Source organism: Lissotriton vulgaris, chromosome 7, assembly GCF_964263255.1.
Source record: "Lissotriton vulgaris chromosome 7, aLisVul1.2, whole genome shotgun sequence".
In the NCBI taxonomy this organism is placed as follows: domain Eukaryota; kingdom Metazoa; phylum Chordata; class Amphibia; order Caudata; family Salamandridae; genus Lissotriton; species Lissotriton vulgaris.
Window position 1 is genome coordinate 860,485,405 of NC_141695.1, and position 22,063 is coordinate 860,507,467.

The window sequence follows — 22,063 nt, forward strand, 5'->3', positions numbered from 1 at the left end:
GTTGTGAATTGATTCCTACATTTTTGTAATTAAACTCCAGCATTGCAATGAATATACACACCAGTATAAATGCCTCCTTATCAGGAAGGTGGGAAATAAGTGAACTTACAAAGAAAAAGTTACAAAGGAAGAGACCTTAAAATCCTTTTTCCCTTTACTTGTTTAGGCAGTATTTGCAATTCCAGCTTTGACACTCTCCGCTGGCTAAGGCTTCCAGCAATGTGACATTCAACTCAACTGTAATATGTTATTAAAGTATAGTAGCTATGTCATTTTCTTATATAGATAAGAATTGATGTCACAACTTAACGGCAAAAGAGAAATTAGATACATGTCGGCTTACATGTAAACTGTTTGTGAAGAACATAATTACCAACAAGGCATCCTGTTGATAAAACTGTAAAAACCTATGGTTTTAGACAGTAAACAGATACGTTGTAAACATCTTCCTGAAAACGAAATGATCGCAAGTAAGGCATAGATGAGAAGGGAGAAATTTCCCTGTAAAGGGAAAAAAAATCATCCTCCTAATTTTGATTTACGGACCCTTGGGGAAGTTAATAAGCAGGCTTCAGATTATCACAAATTCTGCACAGGAACGTAAACAGTGAGCAGATCCTTGATGGAAGATGGGGTTATTCCATAAATTACATTGTGGCATATGCAAAGTACTTTGAATTAAACTTTTTTCCTGACTGGCGACCAATGTAATTGACCAAGGTGGTAAGAGACCAAGACTCATTGTGGGAGATTCAACATTACTCTGACTGCCACATTTGGAATTATCAGAACTGTTTTTAGTGGTAGGCTTAGGAAGTGCCAGATATAATACATTACAGTAAACAAGGTTAAGATGCTATAATTGTCCAGATCACTGTAAATTTCTGATCTGCATACAGTAACGCTAATATTTCCCTTAATGCTCACAAATGTAAGGAACATGACACTGACGGCATTTAAATCTGTGCTGAACAGTCTTGTTTATTGTCAAACATAAACCCAAGGTTATAACCCGAGTCTGCTCGAGTGGGACAATCTCCCAACGTTGAAGGCCACCATGCATGTGTCACACTGGGATCCTCCTAAGATGAGAACCTGTGTATTTCCTGCATTAACCCCTTAAGTGCTGATGACGGAACCGCTCCGTCATCAGCTACGGGTGAGCTGTGCTGATGACGGAGCGGTTCCATCATGGCCCGCTCGGCGCGCCTGCGCGGCGCGAATTTCGCGCCTGCGCTGACGTTCTATTGAGCGGGGCGGGCCATGACGGAACCGCTCCGTCACAAGCACAGGTCAACCGACGCTGGTGACGGAGCGGTTCCGTCACCAGCATGCGGCCGCCGCGCGGCCGCCCCGCCCCCTTAGCACTGCGGCGGAATAGCCGCCGCAGTGAAGGGGTTAAACTTCAGGCCGTTCTTTATCAGCCATGAAGCTATTTTTTCATACAATAAATTAAATGCCACTGCATCAGTGAAGTATCGCCATTTATGTTTATGATTAGTTGGGTGTCGCCTTCATAGGTCATTAGGTCGAATTTGTACTAACTGATTATATGGGCCAGAGGGGCCACGTAGATTTTAGAAAGGGTTGGACTCAAGGGTGACCCGTAGGGACACCACAGCCAATTTAGAATAGGGTGATATATGATGTGGCAACCTGACAGCCTGACTGTGATTCTTTTGAAAGGATTTAAGCTATTCGAAAACCAACTCTTTTACCCCTATTTCATTCAGTCAGAAGACTTGTATGCTTTGTAACTCTACGTTGAAGTCTGCAGATCGATACAATAGGATGAGACTGCCACTCCTCCCCAGCCTGGATCATCTGCAGCCGGCACATCGCAGTTAGAAGTGCTAGTTCTGTGCCAGTGTGCTCGGCATAACAACTAAACGAATCATGGACAGCATTGTCAGGTAGAAACCTTGAAAGCTGGTTATCACCAGCTTTTCTGCACCTCTGACATAAATAGTAACAGAGATTTGCTAGAAATTGCTGGAAATCATTGGATTCGCTGTTTGTTTCTTAAGTAGGGTCGGTATAGCTGCCTTCTTCCATTCCTTCCGACTACTGCTGTACTAAATTACTTATTTATAGTACTGTTAATACAGGATCTATTGCACCCATCGCTAGATGGAAAATGTTAACAGGGAGTCTAACATTACCTTTAAGGCTAGCTCTTTTACTTCCATCACTGATACTGTAACCAATTGTATCTACAATGTATCCGTGTTGTCTGATTTGACAAGAGACTTATGATCGGGCACCAGATTGGACTCAACTGATAACAAATTAAAATGATCATGAATGAGTTTAAACTTAGCATAAAAATACTGAGTCCTTGATTCACATAATTCCGCACTCCGCGCAAGTGAGGTACTGCAGCAAATAGGCCTGGATAACTCATTCACAATTTTAAAGACCTCCTTAACCCTGTCATTAGCCATAGTGGTTCTGCTTGGCTCAATCAATCAAAACACTTGTATAGCGCGCGACTCACCCGGAAGGGTGCCTTTGTTTCCTTAATCATTTTTGGTATTTTCTTAGAGCCTCCACGTAGCTTTGTATCCTGCATTGTAGTCCTTGCACCAAGCCTACTTTAGAGCCTTACATTCCCGTTTATAAGCTCTAAGATATTCATTATTCCAGGGAGTCCAAAGTATCCTTTGAAAGAACTTAACCAACTTTGTGGAGCTAATTGATTCATAGCCGGTTAGTTGTGCGCCCCCTCCCCACCCCCACACAGTGTCTTAAGTTGAGACCCTCACGGGTGAGTAGAAACCTTTGGCCAATTTGAGAGTGGGAGCAGAAACTGCGCTGGGACCCTTACCTTGCTCCTTGTTCTGCCTTGCCTGGAGCTGACATCGCACCTCGCCGCACCCGCTACACGGGTGCCGCTTCGTGATCCAGGTTTTGTGGAGACGCTGCCTGCAAGTGACCCATCAGCAGAGGGAGAGAGACTGAGAGCTAGCAGTGTTGCAGGGGTGGAGCGCTGTATAGCAGGGACTCACTCTCCCAGGAGTCCCTGCCCCGACCGCAGCCACCTGGTCCACGCCCCCTGTAAGCCCCGCCCCCGGGCTGGTTGACGATTTAAGCCTGCCAGTGATGGTGTTTGGCGGGAATCCTTTGGCCAATTTGAGAGTGGGAGCGGAAACTGCGCTGGGACCCTTACCTTGCTCCTTGTTCTGCCTGGCCTGGAGCTGACATCGCACCTCGCCGCACCCGCTACACGGGTGCCGCTTCGTGATCCAGGTTTTGTGGAGACGCTGCCTGCAAGTGACCCATCAGCAGAGGGAGAGAGACTGAGAGCTAGCAGTGTTGCAGGGGTGGAGCGCTGTATAGCAGGGACTCACTCTCCCAGGAGTCCCTGCCCCGACCGCAGCCACCTGGTCCGCGCCCCCTGTAAGCCCCGCCCCCGGGCTGGTTGACGATTTAAGCCTGCCAGTGATGGTGTTTGGCGGGAAACCTTTGGTCAATTTGAGAGTGGGAGCGGAAACTGCGCTGGGACCCTTACCTTGCTCCTTGTTCCGCCTTGCCTGGAGCTGACATCGCACCTCGCCGCACCCGCTACGCGGGTGCCGCTTCGTGATCCAGGTTTTGTGGAGACGCTGCCTGCAAGTGCCCCATCAGCAGAGGGAGAGAGACTGAGAGCTAGCAGTGTTGCAGGGGTGGAGCGCTGTATAGCAGGGACTCACTCTCCCAGGAGTCCCTGCCCCGACCGCAGCCACCTGGTCCATGCCCCCTGTAAGCCCCGCCCCCGGGCTGGTTGACGATTTAAGCCTGCCAGGGTTGGTGTTTGGCGGGAATCCTTTGGCCAATTTGAGAGTGGGAGCGGAAACTGCGCTGGGACTCTTACCTTGCTCCTTGTTCTGCCTTGCCTGGAGCTGACATCGCACCTCGCCGCACCCGCTACACGGTTGCCGCTTCGTGATCCAGGTTTTGTGGAGACGCTGCCTGCAAGTGCCCTATCAGCAGAGGGAGAGAGACTGAGAGCTAGCAGTGTTACAGGGGTGGAGCACTGTATAGCAGGGACTCACTCTCCCAGGAGTCCCTGCCCCGACCGCAGCCACCTGGTCCGCGCCCCCTGTAAGCCCCGCCCCCAGGCTGTAATAACCCCTTTATATCCGGATTAGACTACCGCTGCGCGGAACACGAGCGGGACGCCGGGCGCAGCCCGGGCAAAGGGCGGGCCCTCTGTGGCCCTCAGAGATCTGAAGAGACTGGGCTGGGCCACAGACTCTGAATGTTCAGTGAAGGACTATTTGTATTGCAGTAAGACTTTATAACTTAATTCTTGGTGTATGTGTAAGGTGCGCTAAAAGCCTTAGGTTTGTTTTACTAATTAGCTTCCCATATTGAGTGTAGCAATAAGCCGGCTTGATGTCTAGAGGTAAAACTGATAAAATTGCTTCTGGGCTAGGTACTATGGACAATTACTTGATTAAAAAGGTAAATCAGATTAATAATGATGATAGAAGGGCCTCTCTAGGTTGGGGGAGCCCTCCTTTATCACAGAAAGAGGTGTCTCTCACCGTGGTGGACACAGCTATGCCCAATAACCTTGATATTAGGGATAAGGATGTTATAACGGATATAGTTCAGGCGCTTGTAGAGAGGCATGAAGATCAGCTAGATACCTCGATTGAGGAAATAGAGCAGGCATCGCCAGCACCGAGATCGGTGAGGAAATGCAGAAAAGCACTACTAAAACGTGGGAGGAGGCATAACAAAAAAAGAGCTGATATAGCCGAATTAGATAGCTGTCTCTCTTTGGATTTAATAACTGGAAAGCGATCTTCTTTGGGGAAAACAGGGACTGTGCTTTCGCCAACTCCTACAAACTATACAGAAGGACGGAATGGGCAATCGAATATCGGAGATGCAAAGGATAAAGGAGAAGGGTCGGCCGGTCCTAATATTGATGTCTCTTTGCTGAGTTTGTCCATTAGTAGCGACAACGAGGGACTATCAAATTCCCCTAGATTATCTATTCCATCTCCTATTAATATAAGTCAGAGGTCACCGCCTAAGGTTAAAACTAAAAAAAAGAGGGGGTGGTCCTTTAAAGACTCGTCAAGCTAAAATGCAAAAGAGGAGGTCAACCTCAATAGCGTTAGATACTGCTGACTCATTGACTCCTCCCAAGGTCCCCTTGATATCAACTCACCGTCCCATCGGTGAGGGCGGCCTCTTGGAAAAAATTGAAATTTTAGTAAAATCATTGATGCTGCCCCTTTTAGAAAGGACAAGGAGGATCAGCACGCATCTAGACTTGATTGATAAAAAAGTTGAAAGAAATACACTTTTATTATCTGACTTGGCAAAGGGATTAACTAGTATAAACCCCAGAGTAAATTCTGCTAATACGATGCCACAAACGAAACAATGCCCTCCATGTCCTACTCTCTCCACAAAACCTAATTGTGAAGGGAAGAAGCCAACTTGTAATTCCCCCAAAAAAGCACAGTCTTCTTCCTCGTCGGAGAGGAAACTTGTATATAAAGCACCACCTGCACGTAAAGAAGGCGATCAAAGGGGGGATAAAATAATTCCGGAGAAAAAAGTGGAACTTCCGCAAATCAAGGCTGACAAGGACAATGGGGCAAAGGACTCGTATAATATAAATCGACAATTACACAGAAGAGTAGACCTGCCGCCAGAATCCGCCCCTTATGCGATTATCATGGCAGGTGTCCCTGAGCTCCCCTTAGGCATTAAGGAAGACCATCGAGCCTTACGAAATAAAGTTGTCTATTGGTTGTGCAACAATAGACCTTTGCCTGCCAATATTAACGGGGAAATTTTAAATGTGAGGCGTTCAATTTGGGTGGGCTCACGATCTAAAGATAGGATGGGGGATGTAATTATTGTAAATTTTAAAGATCATAGAGCTATGAGGCATATTGGGGATTGGTATGACGTGAGAAGTAGCGATTCTATCTCCACACACTACCTTAGTTATTTCTATCCGCAAACACCAGCCCACAACTTGAAAGACCGTGTAGCAGGAAGGCAGTTTGCAAATAGGTTTGGATTTGAATATTATGGGCGTAATCAAACTACCTTCGCACAACCACAGAGATCAGCTAATTTTTACCCTAGGTTGACTCCAACTCCAGGTCCGAATTATGAAAATAACTACTCGTGGGATAATAGAGGTATAGCTTTATCTTCCTATAACAATACCAACCCACAATCGGTTTGACGTATTTTCGGGCCTTTATTTTGTGGACTGACTCAAAAAGGACACTCCACTCATCAAAACGCTAGGAATAAGAGAGAATCCTGATACAATTAAGGGGAACAGAGAAGATCATAAGTTGTGGGAGGGTAATGATGACATTAATCACACAGAAATCACGTCCATAGATGCCAATGGCCATAATAATGAGGAGTGTCATGAGATTAATAGTAACCTTGACCAAAGATGGGGGAAAAATGTGGAGGAGCTAGTTCCGCGACATGTGGAAAGTATTCGGGTAATGCCCTTTTGTGTGAATATGCAGTAAACGAGAATAGGAAATCCTGTACTCTTTTGTTCTGGAACGTGGCAGGATTAAGGCAGAAAATTAAAAATCCATCCTGGGAAAGCGTGATAAATGGTTTAGATAATTTGGCTTTGCAAGAAACTTGGTCTACTGACCCAGTGCATATAAGTGGCTATAGAAGTTTCTTCACACCGGCAGTGGGGGGCCAACATGGGAGAGCAAAGGGTGGGTTAATTACGTACCTCTCAAATCAGCTCAAGTATGAGCAGGTCCGCTTCGCGCCTAAGTGCAGCTACTATCAAGTAGTAATGATAGTTAGCAAGAAGGGAATTAATTTCGTTGTTATTAATTTTTATAATAATATCCCGAAAAATGAAACTATGAGCACCCTAAAAATGCTGAGTGAGGATATACAACATGAAATAGACAATAATGAAAGGGAAGTAATACTTTTTTGGGGGGGCTGATTTTAATTGTCCACTCTGTAAAAAAGGCAAACAAGGTATCTGTGGTTTAATGCTAGAGCAGGAGATTAATCTAACACACTTTGACCACTCCTTGATTTGGGACTTATTTAATGTAATACTGTTTACGTATGACTTGGGATATGTAAATGAAATTGCCCAAAAACCAACTCCCTTTGCACCCACATTCACTGGCAGAGGAGCATTGACCACCATTGACTTCATTATTTCTTCAAATAGTTATGGCCACAAGATTAAGAGGTTTAAGACCATAGAGTTACCATTAACTGACCATTGGCCTCAAATAATGGAGATTGAAAACCCTTTTTTTGAGCAGTATAACGATGGGTACAGTCCCTGATATGATTCTTGGGAGGCAAAATGGGTATACTCTTAAATGGGGTAAGGTGGTCCCAGAAAAGTTCCTAGGCAAACTGTTGAAAAACTGTTTTGACAGCTTCGGGATTTGCCTGGGCGAGCACTCTGACAGTGAGCAGATAGTAGAACATTTTAACATCATAGCTTCTTCAATTAGAAATAGTCTGCGGGTGGAGGTAAATAAACGGACAAAGGTTAATAATAGTTGGTTTGATAATGCATGTACAAGGCATTGACCGACTTGAAACATGCTATTCATAGGACACCCAGAGACCCCTTACAAATAGGTTTAAGAAAAATATACAATGAGGCGTTAAAAAATAGGAAAAATGCCATAAAAAAGGAGGCCTTGGAAGACCTATGTGCAGCGTCAGAGTCCAAGGATGCATCTGCATTCTGGAGGGCTGTAAATGCCCCTTTTCTTTATGATAATACGAAGGCGCGCATGGAGATCGCAATTCCTGAGGTCGATTGGATCGAACATTTCTCTAACCTTTACAGGTCCCAAGATGAAAGACCTATTATAGGTCCTAGTACATTGAGTGATATAGGGGTAGGGGCCCAGAAGCTTGTGGTAACTCTGGAGGAAGTTATGATGGGTTTGAAAGGAACAAAGGGTGCAAGGCCGCAGGTCCTGATGGGATCCCAGCAGATTTGTATAAATCAAATAGCGAGATCTGGGGCCCCAAGCTGGTACAGCTTTTTAATGCAGCACTAGCAAGGGGATTAAATCCGTCTTGGTTTACCTCGGTTATTGTACCAATATATAAGAAGGGAGATAGACAAAATTGTGCAAGTTATAGACCAATCTCCCTTCTAGACTCGTCTATAAAAATCCTTGGCAGAGTCATCCTGGCAAGACTTCAAAATTGGGCAGAGGAAAATGGGATATTGAGTGACCTGCAGTTTGGATTTCAGAAGGGCATAGGAACAATCGAACAAGGTTTAAATGTATTGATTGTTCATCAAAAATATACCAGGATAAAGGGTGAACGCCTGTACCTTACGTTTGTCAATCTCACATCGGCATTCGATTGTGTGTCACAAGTTAAACTGTGGGCAATCTTAAAAGGGCTGGGTGTGGAAGATTCTATCATATGCTTTTTAAGAGAATTATATTCAGGGGCCATCGCATCGGTTCGTTATGGAAAAGGGAGCGAATGTACCAGAAAATTTGGTGTTGGACGTGGAGTACGCCAGGGATGCGTCCTGGCTCCATTTTTATTTCTGGTTTATATAAATGGACTTGAGCCTCATCTGTGCAGGGATATGCCTAGGGTTGGCAAGAGACCTATCCCTGCACTCTTGTATGCTGATGATGCAGTTCTAATGGCCCGGACTCCATTGGCCCTACAGAATCTGATAACATCTTTTGATAAGTTCATGTTGAGTTTAGATTTAAAAATCAACTGTAGTAAAACCTTCTCCATGAACTGTGGTAAAAGAACTGGGAAGCAAATGAGAAGAATGTTCATAAATGAAGTTCCCTTGGAAAACACCTCCACCTTCCCCTACCTTGGTATTTTGTTCCATGAATCTGGGTCTTGGACAAGTGCTGTAAAGGCCAGAACTTTCTTGTTCTCAAAAACAATAATGGCCTTAAAGAATTTTATAAAAAAGCTGGGCAAGAAACCAATAAGAGAAATCCTAACTATATATAATGCCACGTGTACATCTGTAGCTTTGTACGGCTCGGGTCTTTGGGTGTATTCCAACATAAATTCAATTCAAATAGCCGAAAATAAGTTCATGAGGGATATTCTGACAGTACCACAAAGTGTTGCGACCTATATCTGTCACACTGAACTTGGACAACCCCATATATCAGATACAATCAGAACACAACCCATCCTCTTGTGGGATAGGGTATGGACAACAAACGAGTGTGCCGTGAACCGGGCTATGTTGCAGGATGTCTTAAAACTGGAAAATGTGAGTGGATTCAAATGGCTAGATTATGTTAAATGTTTTCTTATAGAAATCAATTGCCAACATTATTATGATGACCCACTTACAATGGTTAATATATCCAGAAAATTGTTGAAAGAATTGTGTATGGAATACCTGGAAGAGAAAAGAAGGCGTGAGGAAGTGAAGAAAAGGACAGTTACCTCGCATCTTTTGTTATTAACTGGTGATAAATTACAGCCGTATTTAACCCTGCCGATGTCCAATTATGATCGATTTCTCTTGACCCGTTTTAGATTGAATATTGTTTTTAGACTTTTGTCCTTCCCAGAAATTAATTCATGGTTGCGTGATTTGCCTCTGTGCCCGTGTGATGAATCTTCGTCCCAATCTGACATCCATGTTTTATTTTTCTGTAAATTTTATATTTTACCACGTAGGAAATTCATTATCCCAATCCTCAAAGAAATGAACTCAAATAGATGCCGCCCAGCATTTTTAGAATTTCAGAGAATGGACACTGTTTTAACTGTTGCAGTAGTTTTAGGCTTTTTTAAACATGTTTTTAAATTGCGGAAAACAATTGGTCTTGATGAATAATAATTGTTTTCTTTTAACTATCCCTGTGTAAATTGTAATTTCATGTTGCTGCTTTTATGGTTATTGTCTTTTAACCGAATAAAGTACTTTTTGAACTTTTGAACTTTGAGTAGCCACGCTTTACAAACCCTGATTGAGTTAATTGATTCATATCTTGCACCAGGCAAATCAAATCTATCATGGCTGGATCAAATTTAAAGCAAAATATACATTTCTAGAGATCTTCTACACGTGTCCTTTGGTTGCACTGACTCTGTTATTTACTCTAGCCACTGATATGCATAGAAGGTATTGGCTATCTCTGTCATTAGCTGCAAAGCATAAAGCCTCTTTTAATATGTTACTGTTTACTCACGCAGTTTGTCATTCAGTTTAACAAGAAAGATAAAGAATGGCCCGTTAAATACAACACATTATTCAGGCGTTTCTATTTCATGAGACAGAAAAGAAATTATTATGGCAAGAAATTAAGACTGCACATTTTACATTACTTGTAACTGTGCGTCTCTATTAACAGTTTCCGTGCTCCTCTCGAGAGGGCAGAGGTATTTGCTGTCAGCCTGTCAAGCTTGTGATTTTATAAATTATTCCCAAGAGAAGAACTATTATTAAAGTCAAGTAACCTTTAAATGTTGTGCAATAATAAGAAACTTTGAAATATGTTTTCTTTCTTACTAACAGAGCCCCTTCTTTTGTGGGAATGCTTAGTTAAAACGGTGGTGGGAAATAAATGAATAGCTTTGTTTTGTACACATTAACCTGCAAAATGGCATTTGGAATGAAAGGAATGTTATCCTTACCTTGGTCATTCCCTTCTAAAAAATGTGTTAATTTTCACACAGCCTAAGCACTGTCCACATTTAACTTCCAAAGCCAATTGGAGGGTTAAGGCTGTGTACACAGGCACACATTTCAAATTGCTTTTAAAAGCTCAACAGTGCTCAACAAAAATAAAAAAAAGTACCACTGAGGTACTTGATGGGAACTCTCAACAGTCAGAAAACACAGTAACTTCCCCAGTATTTTAAGTTAACAAACTGGGAAATGATACTCACTGTTTGGGTTAATGTATTTTAGGATTAGAGATTCAGAATTCCTAGTGATAAAGTTATGCCCAGCAAACATTGCACACCTGTTCATCGCCATGGGATCATCTCTAACTCGTGGCCAAGTGTCTTCAACTCACCAAATTTCTAGGCACTGCAGAAATTACTTTACATTCCTTTTAAACTCCAGTGGCCTCCTATTGCATCACTCGGCCTTAGACCTCGATGAATTGGGGCATTGTACTTTCGATGTGAATGACCTTTAAATCTCGAAGCTGCGCGATGTTAGCAGCAGTGACTGATTCAGCTGCAAAAGTCAGCTACTAAAACCAGCAAGCATAGATAGTCATATATGGTTAAATTACATTAGTTCGAAAGTAGTCCACGGGAGTTGCACACAGAAACACAAGGGTGGCAAATGCAACACCAAGCTACCCCTATTTGGTGCGCTGCGCGCACAGGCACATCGATCTGTGATTCTAAACCTGATTGTATCAATAACTCTTCTCGAGTTATTATATCAACATATTGTCTTTGAGTGCCGCCATCTATAGATTCCAGCCTGTAAAGGGCCTTCCAGAGAGCAGAACGGCAGTTAATGGGAACTGGGAATTATTTCCTCCGTCTTCCAGTGGCCCCCAGACTAAAAGGAGGCCAGTGACTGAGTTGGCAGGATGCCAAACAGTGCGAATGAATGGCCGTGAAGTCTGAGACTGAGATTTATTTATGCATTTTTATATAGTGCGGACTTTACCTACCCGAAGGTGTCAGAGCGCTTCACAATAGGAACAAAACTGATACATGAGGAGAACATTACAAGTGAACAAATTACAAATGACAATGTCTGCGTGGATCACATTAATCCACACAGACAGAGGCTTGACCCTCCCTGCGTAATTACATGAATGCCATAGTCAATAAGTAACCTTTTTTCACTTCTTTCTTTTTGCAGATGACGGGAGAAGCTGCAGTGGTGCGGCCGGCTGCCCGGCAGAGACAGGTATAACTCAGCCCTCCAGTTACATTGGTGGCCTTCATCCTGTTTGATGAACATTTACTGCTTAGTGAACAGAATCATGCATCGCTCTCTGGTTCCCTTCTATCCTTGACCTATGTGGACGTCCCAATATATTCAAGGTTTCCCGAGTGAAAATTACTCCTGTATTGCGCAGAGAAAGTAGTCCACCGCTTTGAAGTGCTTGCCGATCTATCTGACACGTATGCTAAGCTAACCTTCAGTGCATAGAATTCATTCAAGAGGTTGTATTTCAAGCTCAGTAAAGCCAGGAGTAGGAACCACCAGCACCGCGTTCCACTGATTCATGCCAGACCCCTGGTTACCCTCCCACAAGTTCACACTGGACACCTTTGCGTTCCCTGAAGTCACCAAAATGCTACATTTGACACTAGAAACCTTACCCAACACACCTCCAAACGTGTGCGGTTTTGCTTTATAAGCTTTCAACAGGAACCCTGCGTGGGAGAACCTTGAGCAGGATAGGAATCAACGAGTGACTGTGCAGCAGCAGTGAAGTTCTGTCAGGTGTTCCTAGACTCACTTTCATCTTTGGATAATCGCATCACGTGCGAATGTATAAACTGTCATGTGCTCTAATAACAACATGCGTTTAATAGCGCAGTTTATTACTGAGGTTTCTCATATTTCTTCCTCTGGCAACATCTTAGCATCATCCTGGAGATACGGCCCATCTGAACAAATACACGTCCTTACAATACAGGGTCACACTGTTCACTCTCATTCTGAAATGCACCACTTGAGATACCGTAATTACTTAAAGAAGAGTAATGGCGTAATTATGGGAAGCTTGCATAACAAAAGTAGCACAAATTTCGCACAATTATGCGAATTACGCGGGCATGATTTCGATGTCACCCAGGTCTACTTTAAACATGGCGCGCTCAACTAAAGTAAGTGTTGTGAAGGGAGCCGCTGTGGTGTCGGCTCCCGTTATACGATGAGAAATTCGACCAGGCAGGTGGGGGTCCCCGAATATGGCAACATGGCAGATGGTCCTCTACTAGGTTGACGGAGGTTATGACCTCCACTCCCCTGCTGAGACTGCAGAACCCCCGCCAAGGCATACAAAAGGTAGTTTTTAGGTTTCGCGACCTATCAATGCGCGCAAGCGCATTGAGCAGAGCGAGAATTCAAGTGCTCAAAATCCTCGTCAAACCAAGGGCTTTTTGCTGCGGTTTTCTTTGAGTTCACGTGGCCACAGGCACGCGCTTTTGGGCCATAAACTCTGTTCCCCAGCTCCAGCACCTCCCCTCTCTCTCCCCGCAAACACAGCCTTACTTGCATTTCTCCTCCCCCTCCCCAGCCAGCTTCCCCCAGGCCGTAGCAGCACTCCTCCCACACCTTTGAAGTGAAGCTTAGCTTCACTTCAAAGGCCCCTGCTGCTTCACATCGTGTCGCATTTCTCCTCCCCCTCCCCTTCTCTGCCTTCCCTCCGTCTTGTTGTAATGCTTGGATTTAGCTGTTTATACAGAATGAAAAGCGGAACTTTCCAGTATGTGACTTGATTTTGTCTAATGTGAATCCATGAAAAGGTGCTACGGGTCACACGCGGTTTATCACCCATGCCGTCATTAAAGGTGCACGTGGGCAGAAAGGGAAAGGTCACTGGCACATTGTACACGGTGCGTTCTTTGTTTAACGTATTCCTGTACGGTCCATGCTCTAAAACGATTGCAGTCGTCCAGGCACTAATTCCCTTCACTGACCTCATTTGTGTGGATTGTAAGTGGAAATCTAAAAAAACGAATAACAACATGGACCATACGAGAAAACTTTAAACAAAGCACGCATTGTTAGAGGAATCACATTTGCTTTAAAACATGTAAAACGTACAGTTGATTCACCATCTTTAAAACACATCTTTCCAAAAATCTCGTGGCAAGTCAACGTCGAAAACAAGATAAATGAACATAGGAGAAAGAAAACATTTCGAAGGGCAAGTCACCGTGGGCGGAAACAAAAACAAAGGAAGGACAATTTGGCAGTTTGACCATAAAAAAAGTTTAAGACACAAAAACAACAATTAAAAGCGAGAGGTGTTTTGAAATCTACCAGAGTAAATACCGCATGTCTCGGTTCGAGACAGCGCATGCGCACCATCTAGAGCACAGACCTAAAAAGGAGTTAACAATGGGCACAAATTATTATTATTTTATTGTGTGACATTATCACAGTAAATTCGTATCTTTTTCCAGTAAGGAGACCCAATTATAACACCCAAGGCCCAAACAATTCTGACACTCATAGACTTGTTAAATGGGGATGAGTTAATGCTAAATTGTAGTGAAATACAGAATGTTGTACATTATCAAAAGGGATGCACTAGAACTGCCGCGTTACCCTGCTCTGTCCTGTATGATGTGCTGCGCCAGTCTACGTTTCTGTATTTGAATTCTGGGACTTGTAGTCTTGTTTCATAATGGATTGATCAAGACTACACATGCCAGAATACAAAGAACACACGTGGGCTGGATTAACACATCCCGCACGGACCTGGCAATTTGACAGGGGTGTTGCGTTAACTCAGAGAACAGACTTTTGCAAACAGAAATAGAGTCGATACAGAGGGGGCCCTTTGAAAGGTGGGAGGCCCTGGGCAGGTGCCCACTTTACCCATGCCTTACGGCGCCTGCTCCCCTCAGCCTTTCCATACAGGCTTTCCCCCGTCATGCCCTCTCCTGCACTCCTCCTCAGCCGCCCTCTTCTCCCGCCCTAACTGCCCCCACCCCCCAAGTCTCTTCAGCTGCCAATTTTTCTTTCAATCCTTGCCCCCGCTCCTCTTTCTTCACTCTCCTCGCTTTAGCACTTCTTTCTTTCCCTCCTGGGTCCTCCCTTTCAGCCCTTCACTTGCACACTCCCACAGCCCCCCTCTCCCCCATTTCTCATCACCCCCACCCACCCTTTAGTCACCTTTGCCTACTTCTCGTTTCTGGGTGGTGTCTTCTGAAGCCGATACATTTGAATCCCAGCAGGGTAGGCTCAGCCCCTCGTTCTTCCGGTGTTGATTCAGTGTGTAGCTTCCGTTGGGTAGCTGTACCCTCCCCCTTCTGTTCCCACTGTTTTCGATGGTTAGTGGAAGCGCATAAATCATGGAGTGACCCTCATACACCGCGCTTCGTCCTGCCCTTCCCAGACCCCCCTTTAGTCTTCTTTTCACCTCTCTTTACCTCCTCGCATTCATTCCTGCTCCCTTACTTTCCGTTCCTTTCCTTCCTTCTCGGGTCGCTCCCTTCCTCTCAGTCCAGCTCCCTTTGTTTCCCCACTTTTCCATTTCTCCACGTCAGGCGGTGTTTTTCTTTACACCCATCCTCCTTCCCTCGTGCCCTCCCCCCATTTTGTTCTCAGTTACTTTCCTCCTCTCGGTCCTCCGTCCTCCCACAGACTTTTAATCTATTTTCACTTCACAATCCTTCTCTATTTTTGTGTACGCCCTCTTCCCCATGTTCCTTCATCACAACGTCTCACTTTCTACTTTATTCCCCTCCCCCCCCTACAGTTTTGTCTTCTCCCTTCAATTCTTTTAATCAGGCCCCCCTCTCTCCCCGGCCCCTCACTCAGTCCTCACACCTCCATTTCCCCCTTCCATGCCTGTTTTCTCCCTCCCCTTGCCTCTCTCTTGCTGCTCCAGGTGTGATCTGCACAGGTCTCCCTTCAATTCTTTTCATCAGCGACCCCCTCTCACACCTGCTCCCTCCCCCCCTCAGTCCTCACACCTTCATTTTCTCCTTTCATGCTTACAAACGTTTAAGCTATTGCCATTATATATTACAATAACTTTTATTTAAGTATTAATTATTTACAAAATTAAAAGCCATTGTTATTTGTAATATCAATACATCTAAGTCACGTAAATACAACACACATTGCATTACAAATGCTATAGGTGTCACATTTGCGAAAGTTAAAACTATTGACATTGTAACTGACAAAGCTATTAATTTTGCTATTTTCAAAACCAACACATAAATTAAAAAAGTGTCATTTACAATACCAATCGCTCAAACTTTCCTAATGCGAAAAGTTAAAAGTATGGGCATTGTAAATCACAAAAAAAATAAAATGTCATTTAGAAAACCAATAGCTCAAACTTTCCTACTGCGAGACCTATTGGCAACGCCAGTGCTTGTTAGAACTGCTGTTTACCTTTGCCTAAGCTGTGAATGCCACACACTGTTCCTGTCAGGCTCCCACTTTATGTTGTGATTATAATTTGATTTTTCCCAGCTCAGCACAATCTTTGACTGTCATTAAGCCATGCCTGGGGGACAATAGCCCTTCAGGTGCAGCTACCCTGTTCTGGGGTCCCAAGCAGCAGAAGGGCACGTGAAGTGTGATTAAACCCACTCAAACCAGCAGCAGCCCACATGTACGGCTAGGGGTCCAAGGCCAGTCCCACCTCACCAACCGCACAGGTTTTTGGGTATGCACAGCAACCACTAGGAACAAGGTCTGCTCCCAGCCCCTGGCCTTTAACCACAGCAACCTGTTGGCACAGATCATGGAAATAGCAGTGTTAAAGAGTTGTGGTCGCAAATGTTTTTATTTGGTAGTAATGTTGGCGATGTTTGCCAAATATGCATGAAATTTGACAGTTGGTTAGCTTGCTAAGCCAAACAACGTCTACATTAGTCATAAGGTACCAAGTCAAAGCTATTAATCCCACACCTCTGTAACTTTGCCCCCTTGATGGATTGGCACGAAGCCTGAGGTTATAGCACCCTATTTCATGCAGATTTGTCCAATGACAGCAAAGTTATTAAAAAAGAACCCTTAAACCTCCTTAAACTGTTCACTGATGTGTCTGCATGGGACATTAGATGCCAGCAATGGGCTTGACCTAGTAATTGTCTACCCAATGTCATACATATTCATCATACCATTGCATATTTATTAACACGTTAATACTTCTGTAACCTTGTCTTTAACTTTGCCACCTTATTTATGGATCTGCAAAAACAGTGACTCTACAAGCGGAGCAAAACATGCTGAGTGTGTCAAATCTCGTGATATTGCAAATGAAAGTCAAAAAAGCTTAAACAGTCAAGGTATCCCTAAAATGTAACACTTTGTAGTAGTTGCCACTTCTGCATGGTGACTAAATAATGATACACTAGTATAAATGAGCAGGGTCTTGGGCCGTCCTTTAATGCAGGTCCGTCTCCAGCCTGTATGACACCTTATCTGGTTAGGGTTCCGCCATGGATGTTTGTTTGTTTGCCAGCATGAGTTGTATTTTAATGTCCTGGCTAGTACGAAAATGAAGAACAATCAAAGCTGGGCTTTTTTTTCTCTGAAGGACGAAAGCCCATTAAAATGTGTTATAAACCCTCTTAATGATCCAAGACTGTTAGTTACACTAAACAAAGAAAGAAAAGTCATGTTTAAAAAGAATACAGAAGTTTTTATATAAAGACTCCTCTTTGATTATCTGCTCCCGTCTTTGTTGAATCTTGAAACATGAACTAATAGATGGTTATTATTTTTTGGGTGGGTTTATATACCATGAACAGGACTCAAGGACACTGGAGTGATCTACTTGATATACATGAGCACCAGTTACATTAACTAAGTCAAATGGCAAAATAATCACCTGGCCCGCCAGCGAGCCCATGCATAGTCCTACCCTCCACCGTCCACCATGGCCTCAATGAGATAATAATATAATAATCACCCATGTTTCTAAAGCTTGAACATATCACCCATTAAAGTTTAAAGGCGCTGGGGGCCATCAGGCATTTAAGTGAGCTATTGCCCAGAGTTGCATGATGCTAAGCTGAGCTGCCGCAGGCGATCGAACTGTGAGCCACACGCGCCAGAGTCAGCCGCTCTGGCCGATGTGCCACACTTCTCACCTATGTAATGGCCAGCAGAAGAGGGGTCAGTGAACAGACTTTCCTTGTGTGCAAGGCTGGCTCCAAGGGGGGGTCGAGGTGAGAATGGCCCCACAGCCAGTGCAACACCTGGACCCCAGCTTTCCCGAATCCCCCCACCCATGATAGCCTAAGTTCGATGGTCTGGCTGGGGAAGAATGGACCAAAGGACACAGCTGCTCGGCCATCCTGGTTGGTGGGGGGGGTCATTTTCTCCATCTAAGTTTGACAGCACTGCAGGGGAGTGGGAGACTGCTTTTGGGGGTCGGCGCATACCTCACAAGGCAAGCTGGAGTCTGCCGAGGCCAGAACAATACTGGCCTAGTACAAGCCCCCAGCTCCAGCGTACCCCAAAAAATTATGTAGGGCATAGAGAATTTGGAAGGTCTCAGCTGTCCAAGCGATTAGGAGAGTTTTAAGCTTCCCCGCTTCTGTGTGTCTTGCCACATGCTGCGGGACATTAAGGAGGAACAGGGCAGTTCAAAGCTCCCCCAAAAAGAAAATGAACCCTTTATACTTGGGCACATGTAGGAGTAAGGGGGCACAATCCACGCCACGCCCTAGGGGACAGTAGATGGTTGTTCTAAGGGGATGTTCTAAGACTCTATACAGCCCCTGTCCTTGGGTAAGGGGTGTGTGTGGGGGGGCACAGCCATGTATAAAAAAATGCACACCTCACCCTTGGCCAAGGCAAGTGGGAAGGTGGCAAGTTGCCCCAGTATTGGAACTTTTGTAGATTCCCATGGCTTGTATCATTCCCCGTCGTCGGAATGGGAACCTCGGTAAATAAAAAAATACCATAGCAGTAGATTCAAAAGAGAAAGAAAGGCCTAGGCCTCATCTCATTTTGTAGCATATCCACCTCTTTTTGTAAAAGAGACCAAAAACTTGCAACAACCAATCAGATTAGTCTCACCCCATAGAACCCTCCTGAGAGAACCTCAGAGCCTCAGATTTTCTACTGCACGTTGTGCTAAGGGAGTCTCCTCTGAGGTCTGGTCAGTTTTTCTCTTCAACTTTGGATTTAATCTATTTTTTTCTTCAAGATGTCAGATAAAGAAAAGAAGGCTTTGTTTATGGCCTGTTGTACCTGTTCTAAGAAGAGGCTTTATGTGGAGGACAAGCATAAGGATTGTATTTATTGCTTGTACCCGGACCACAAAGCCACTGATTGTAAAATGTGTAGAACCTTCTCCACCAAGACACTGAGAGACAGGGAAGGAAGACTTTTGACCTGGCTACAGAAGATGAAGTCACGAAAGGAGGTGATTTCTAGTGACAGCGAGGATTCCTCCTCAGCTTCTTTATCAAGGAGATCTAAAAAGAGGGGTAGACGGGAGGAGCCTAGCCGAGGACCAAGATGGCCGTGTAGGGAATCAGCTCCGCTGACCTCCCTTCCCCGCCACGATATCCTGACGTCCATCCTGGGCCTGAGCCCCACTCCCGTAATTGGGAGCAGAAGCGACGCCCATAGGTGTTGGCCCGAGTCGCCCCCGAGGTCCGGTGGCGGAGTTACGCCGACGGAAAGATTGGGGCCTGGTCCGGCGCGGAAGCAGGGGCCTCGAGTGGTGGCGTAGCCGACCGACAGTGTGTCAACAACGGGGGCCGAGGACCGGGAGGGGCCGGTCCGGTCCGGACAAAGGGAGCGATCTCCACGGGGCAATTGGCAAGCCCCACAGCATATGCACAGAAGTGGAGCTGAGATGGAGGGGCACGGGCGCTAGAGGACGCGCCTGCCCGACCACAGATTCAGCGTGTGGGGGTCGCAGAGGAACATAGCCGCCCCAGGGATTACCAGGTTTGGGCTCCGGACAAGCTGCACCGGTCCGACCGGTAAACTGAACGAAACACCCCCGGGACAAATGGCGAGCTCAACCTGAGTCTGGGGGAGAGCTGGAGAAAAGCTTGAGGGGCGCGGGCATTGATCGCCACGACAGCGCGGCCCTGAGGATTCCGGGAGAGGCGCTGCCCTGGGGAGAAGTGGTGGATGTGTCGCCCTGAGGGGGTCCGCAGGTGCTGGAAGCCGCGTCAAAGGCCATGAAGAGGAGAACCTTGCCGGGGCGGACCTGGGGGAGAACCCATTAGACCGTCTTGCGTAGCCAGATGATGCAACTGGTCGCCGGGGGTGCCTTCGAAGCGCACATTATCTGAGAGGCACCAGGGAGACAGCAGGTGCGACTGGGGAGAGCTGTGCAGTGAGTAGAGGGATATACTCTCAAGAGTGGTAAGGAGACACCAAGGAGAACTTCTGTAAGACCGGCCACAATATAGAAGAGATCCTGGGAGTGGAGCCTGCCATGGAATTTGCTCAGTGGAGCGGTGGACCGGCGCAGTGGTGTGAATCGACTGTGTCGGAGTCGGCCAGATACTGCGACTTTCTGGGAGACTTTGGAGACGACGTGGAACTTCCTGGACTGCTGGACAACCCCCCCCCCCCCCCCGGAGCTTTGCAATTTGTGGGGCGCGCCACGGACCGGGCGGCCAGATGCGTCCTGGTGGAGGCTCGGGGGGATGGGGGGGCGAGATTGGAGGTGGCCCGTCGTTGAACATCGGGGGCGGGTAGAGGATCTGAGACTTTGACTGCAGGTGTGGAGAGGAGACGTGTGGGCTAAGGAGGCAAGATGGCGACGAAAACGGACCTTGATAAGTCCCTGCTTCGGTCCTCCAAGGGGTCCAAAACCATTCAATCCAACAAACTGGATAGCTACACTCACCCTAAGGGGTCCCCGGTGGAATCGAAGAGGGCCCCCTGTGGAGGGGGAGAGGTCACTCTTGCCCAAGCTGAGCCAACCTTGACGGATCTTATGGCGGCCATCAACGGAGTTCAAGCATCCCTGGGCCAGAAGATGGAGGCCGTAGACAACAAACTCAACACCATTACAATTGAGGTGGGGCTGATAAGAGCGGACCTCACAAAGGCAAGTGAGAAGGTAAAGACACTGGAACTCAAGACAGCCAGCTTAATAGACGATGTGAACCTATTGCAACAAGAGGTGCGAGATCTTAAGGCCTCAAAAGTCCTCACAGATCGCAAGCTGGATGATTATGAAGGTAGGGTACGGCATAACAACTTTCGTATTCTGGGGGTGCCCGAGAAGTCAGAATGCCAAACACCGGACCTGTTTGTGGAAAATATTGTTCTTAACCACCTCAAACCTAAAGGTCTAAGTAATTTCTTCACGGTTTAACGTGCACACAGAGTCCCGGAGGGAAGTACCCAGACCGGGGGCGCCCCCCCGTCCTATGATCGCAAGGGTTCTACAGGCGGCTCGAGCTGGGCCCCCGTTGAGATTTGAAAATGTGACTCTCTCTTTCTTCCCGGATTTTACTCAAATGGTACAAAAGCAGCGTCAGGGCTTCTTGTCGGTGAAGAAGAAATTGAGAGACAAGGGAATAAAATACGCCATGATGTTTCCGGCCCGCCTTCAGGTGGAACTCAACGGGAAGGCCTGGTTTTTCGACAATCCTGAGGTGGTGGCGGATTGTTTGGATGGTACGCACAGGACAGAAACGGCGAGCCAAGACCGAGGAGAGGCGGATGAACAATAAAATAGCGTAAAATGGTGACTGAATGGGCTTAAAGTGTAGAAAGTTATGAACGGGGGGTGGGGCGGGTATGTAATCGATCCCCTGACTTGTTGAGTTCGGAAAGATATCTTGGTGGATTGATATATGCAGGGATAGCGATGGTGGGACAGGGGAAGAGGGGGGTAGGCCCTCCTCTATTTTCTACCTTTAGTTAGCTGTAGAGTAGGTTGGGGGTGACAGGCACACAGCTAGTTGTGTATGAGCATAAGCTACATGCAGGGGTGCAGGGTGGGGGGAGGGGGGTTGAGAGTTGAGGGGAGTTTTGTATCTAATTTTCAATTAAGTACAGAAATATTTGCGATCTGTTTTTCTTTTTTTACTGCATCAGGTGACTTAGACAGGATATACCATTATAATGTCTTCTGGTAGACAGGGATTGGGATATCCACACTCTGTTGGAATGTGAATGGCCTTGGGGACAAGATAAAATGGTGGATGGTGAGTCAATTGATCAGGAGACACTCCCCAGATGTGGTGTTGCTACAAGAGACGCATCTGGTTGGCAATCGTTGTATGGCACTACACAGGGGAGGCTATAAGTTGGTGGCACATGCCTTATTCACCACAGGGTCCAGGGGGGCGGGCATCCTGGTGAGAAACTCCTTTCCACTGACTATCCAGGCCACTTGGGCTGATAAACGAGGCAGATACGTTGGCATCTCGGGGCTGTGGGAGGGGAGAGTTG

The 22,063-nt window shown here is 45.9% G+C and overlaps 1 protein-coding gene across 2 annotated transcripts in view; it reads left to right on the forward strand.

The window, feature by feature from the left end:
• FAXDC2 (fatty acid hydroxylase domain containing 2) overlaps positions 1–22,063 on the forward strand; it is a 335,302-nt gene that overhangs the window by 139,549 nt on the left and 173,690 nt on the right. For both annotated transcript variants that reach the window (XM_086931249.1, XM_086931248.1), the window contains exon 2: positions 11,834–11,881. In XM_086931249.1, coding sequence (XP_086787375.1) covers positions 11,834–11,881 — 48 coding nt within the window. The remainder of the gene's footprint in view (positions 1–11,833; positions 11,882–22,063) is intronic.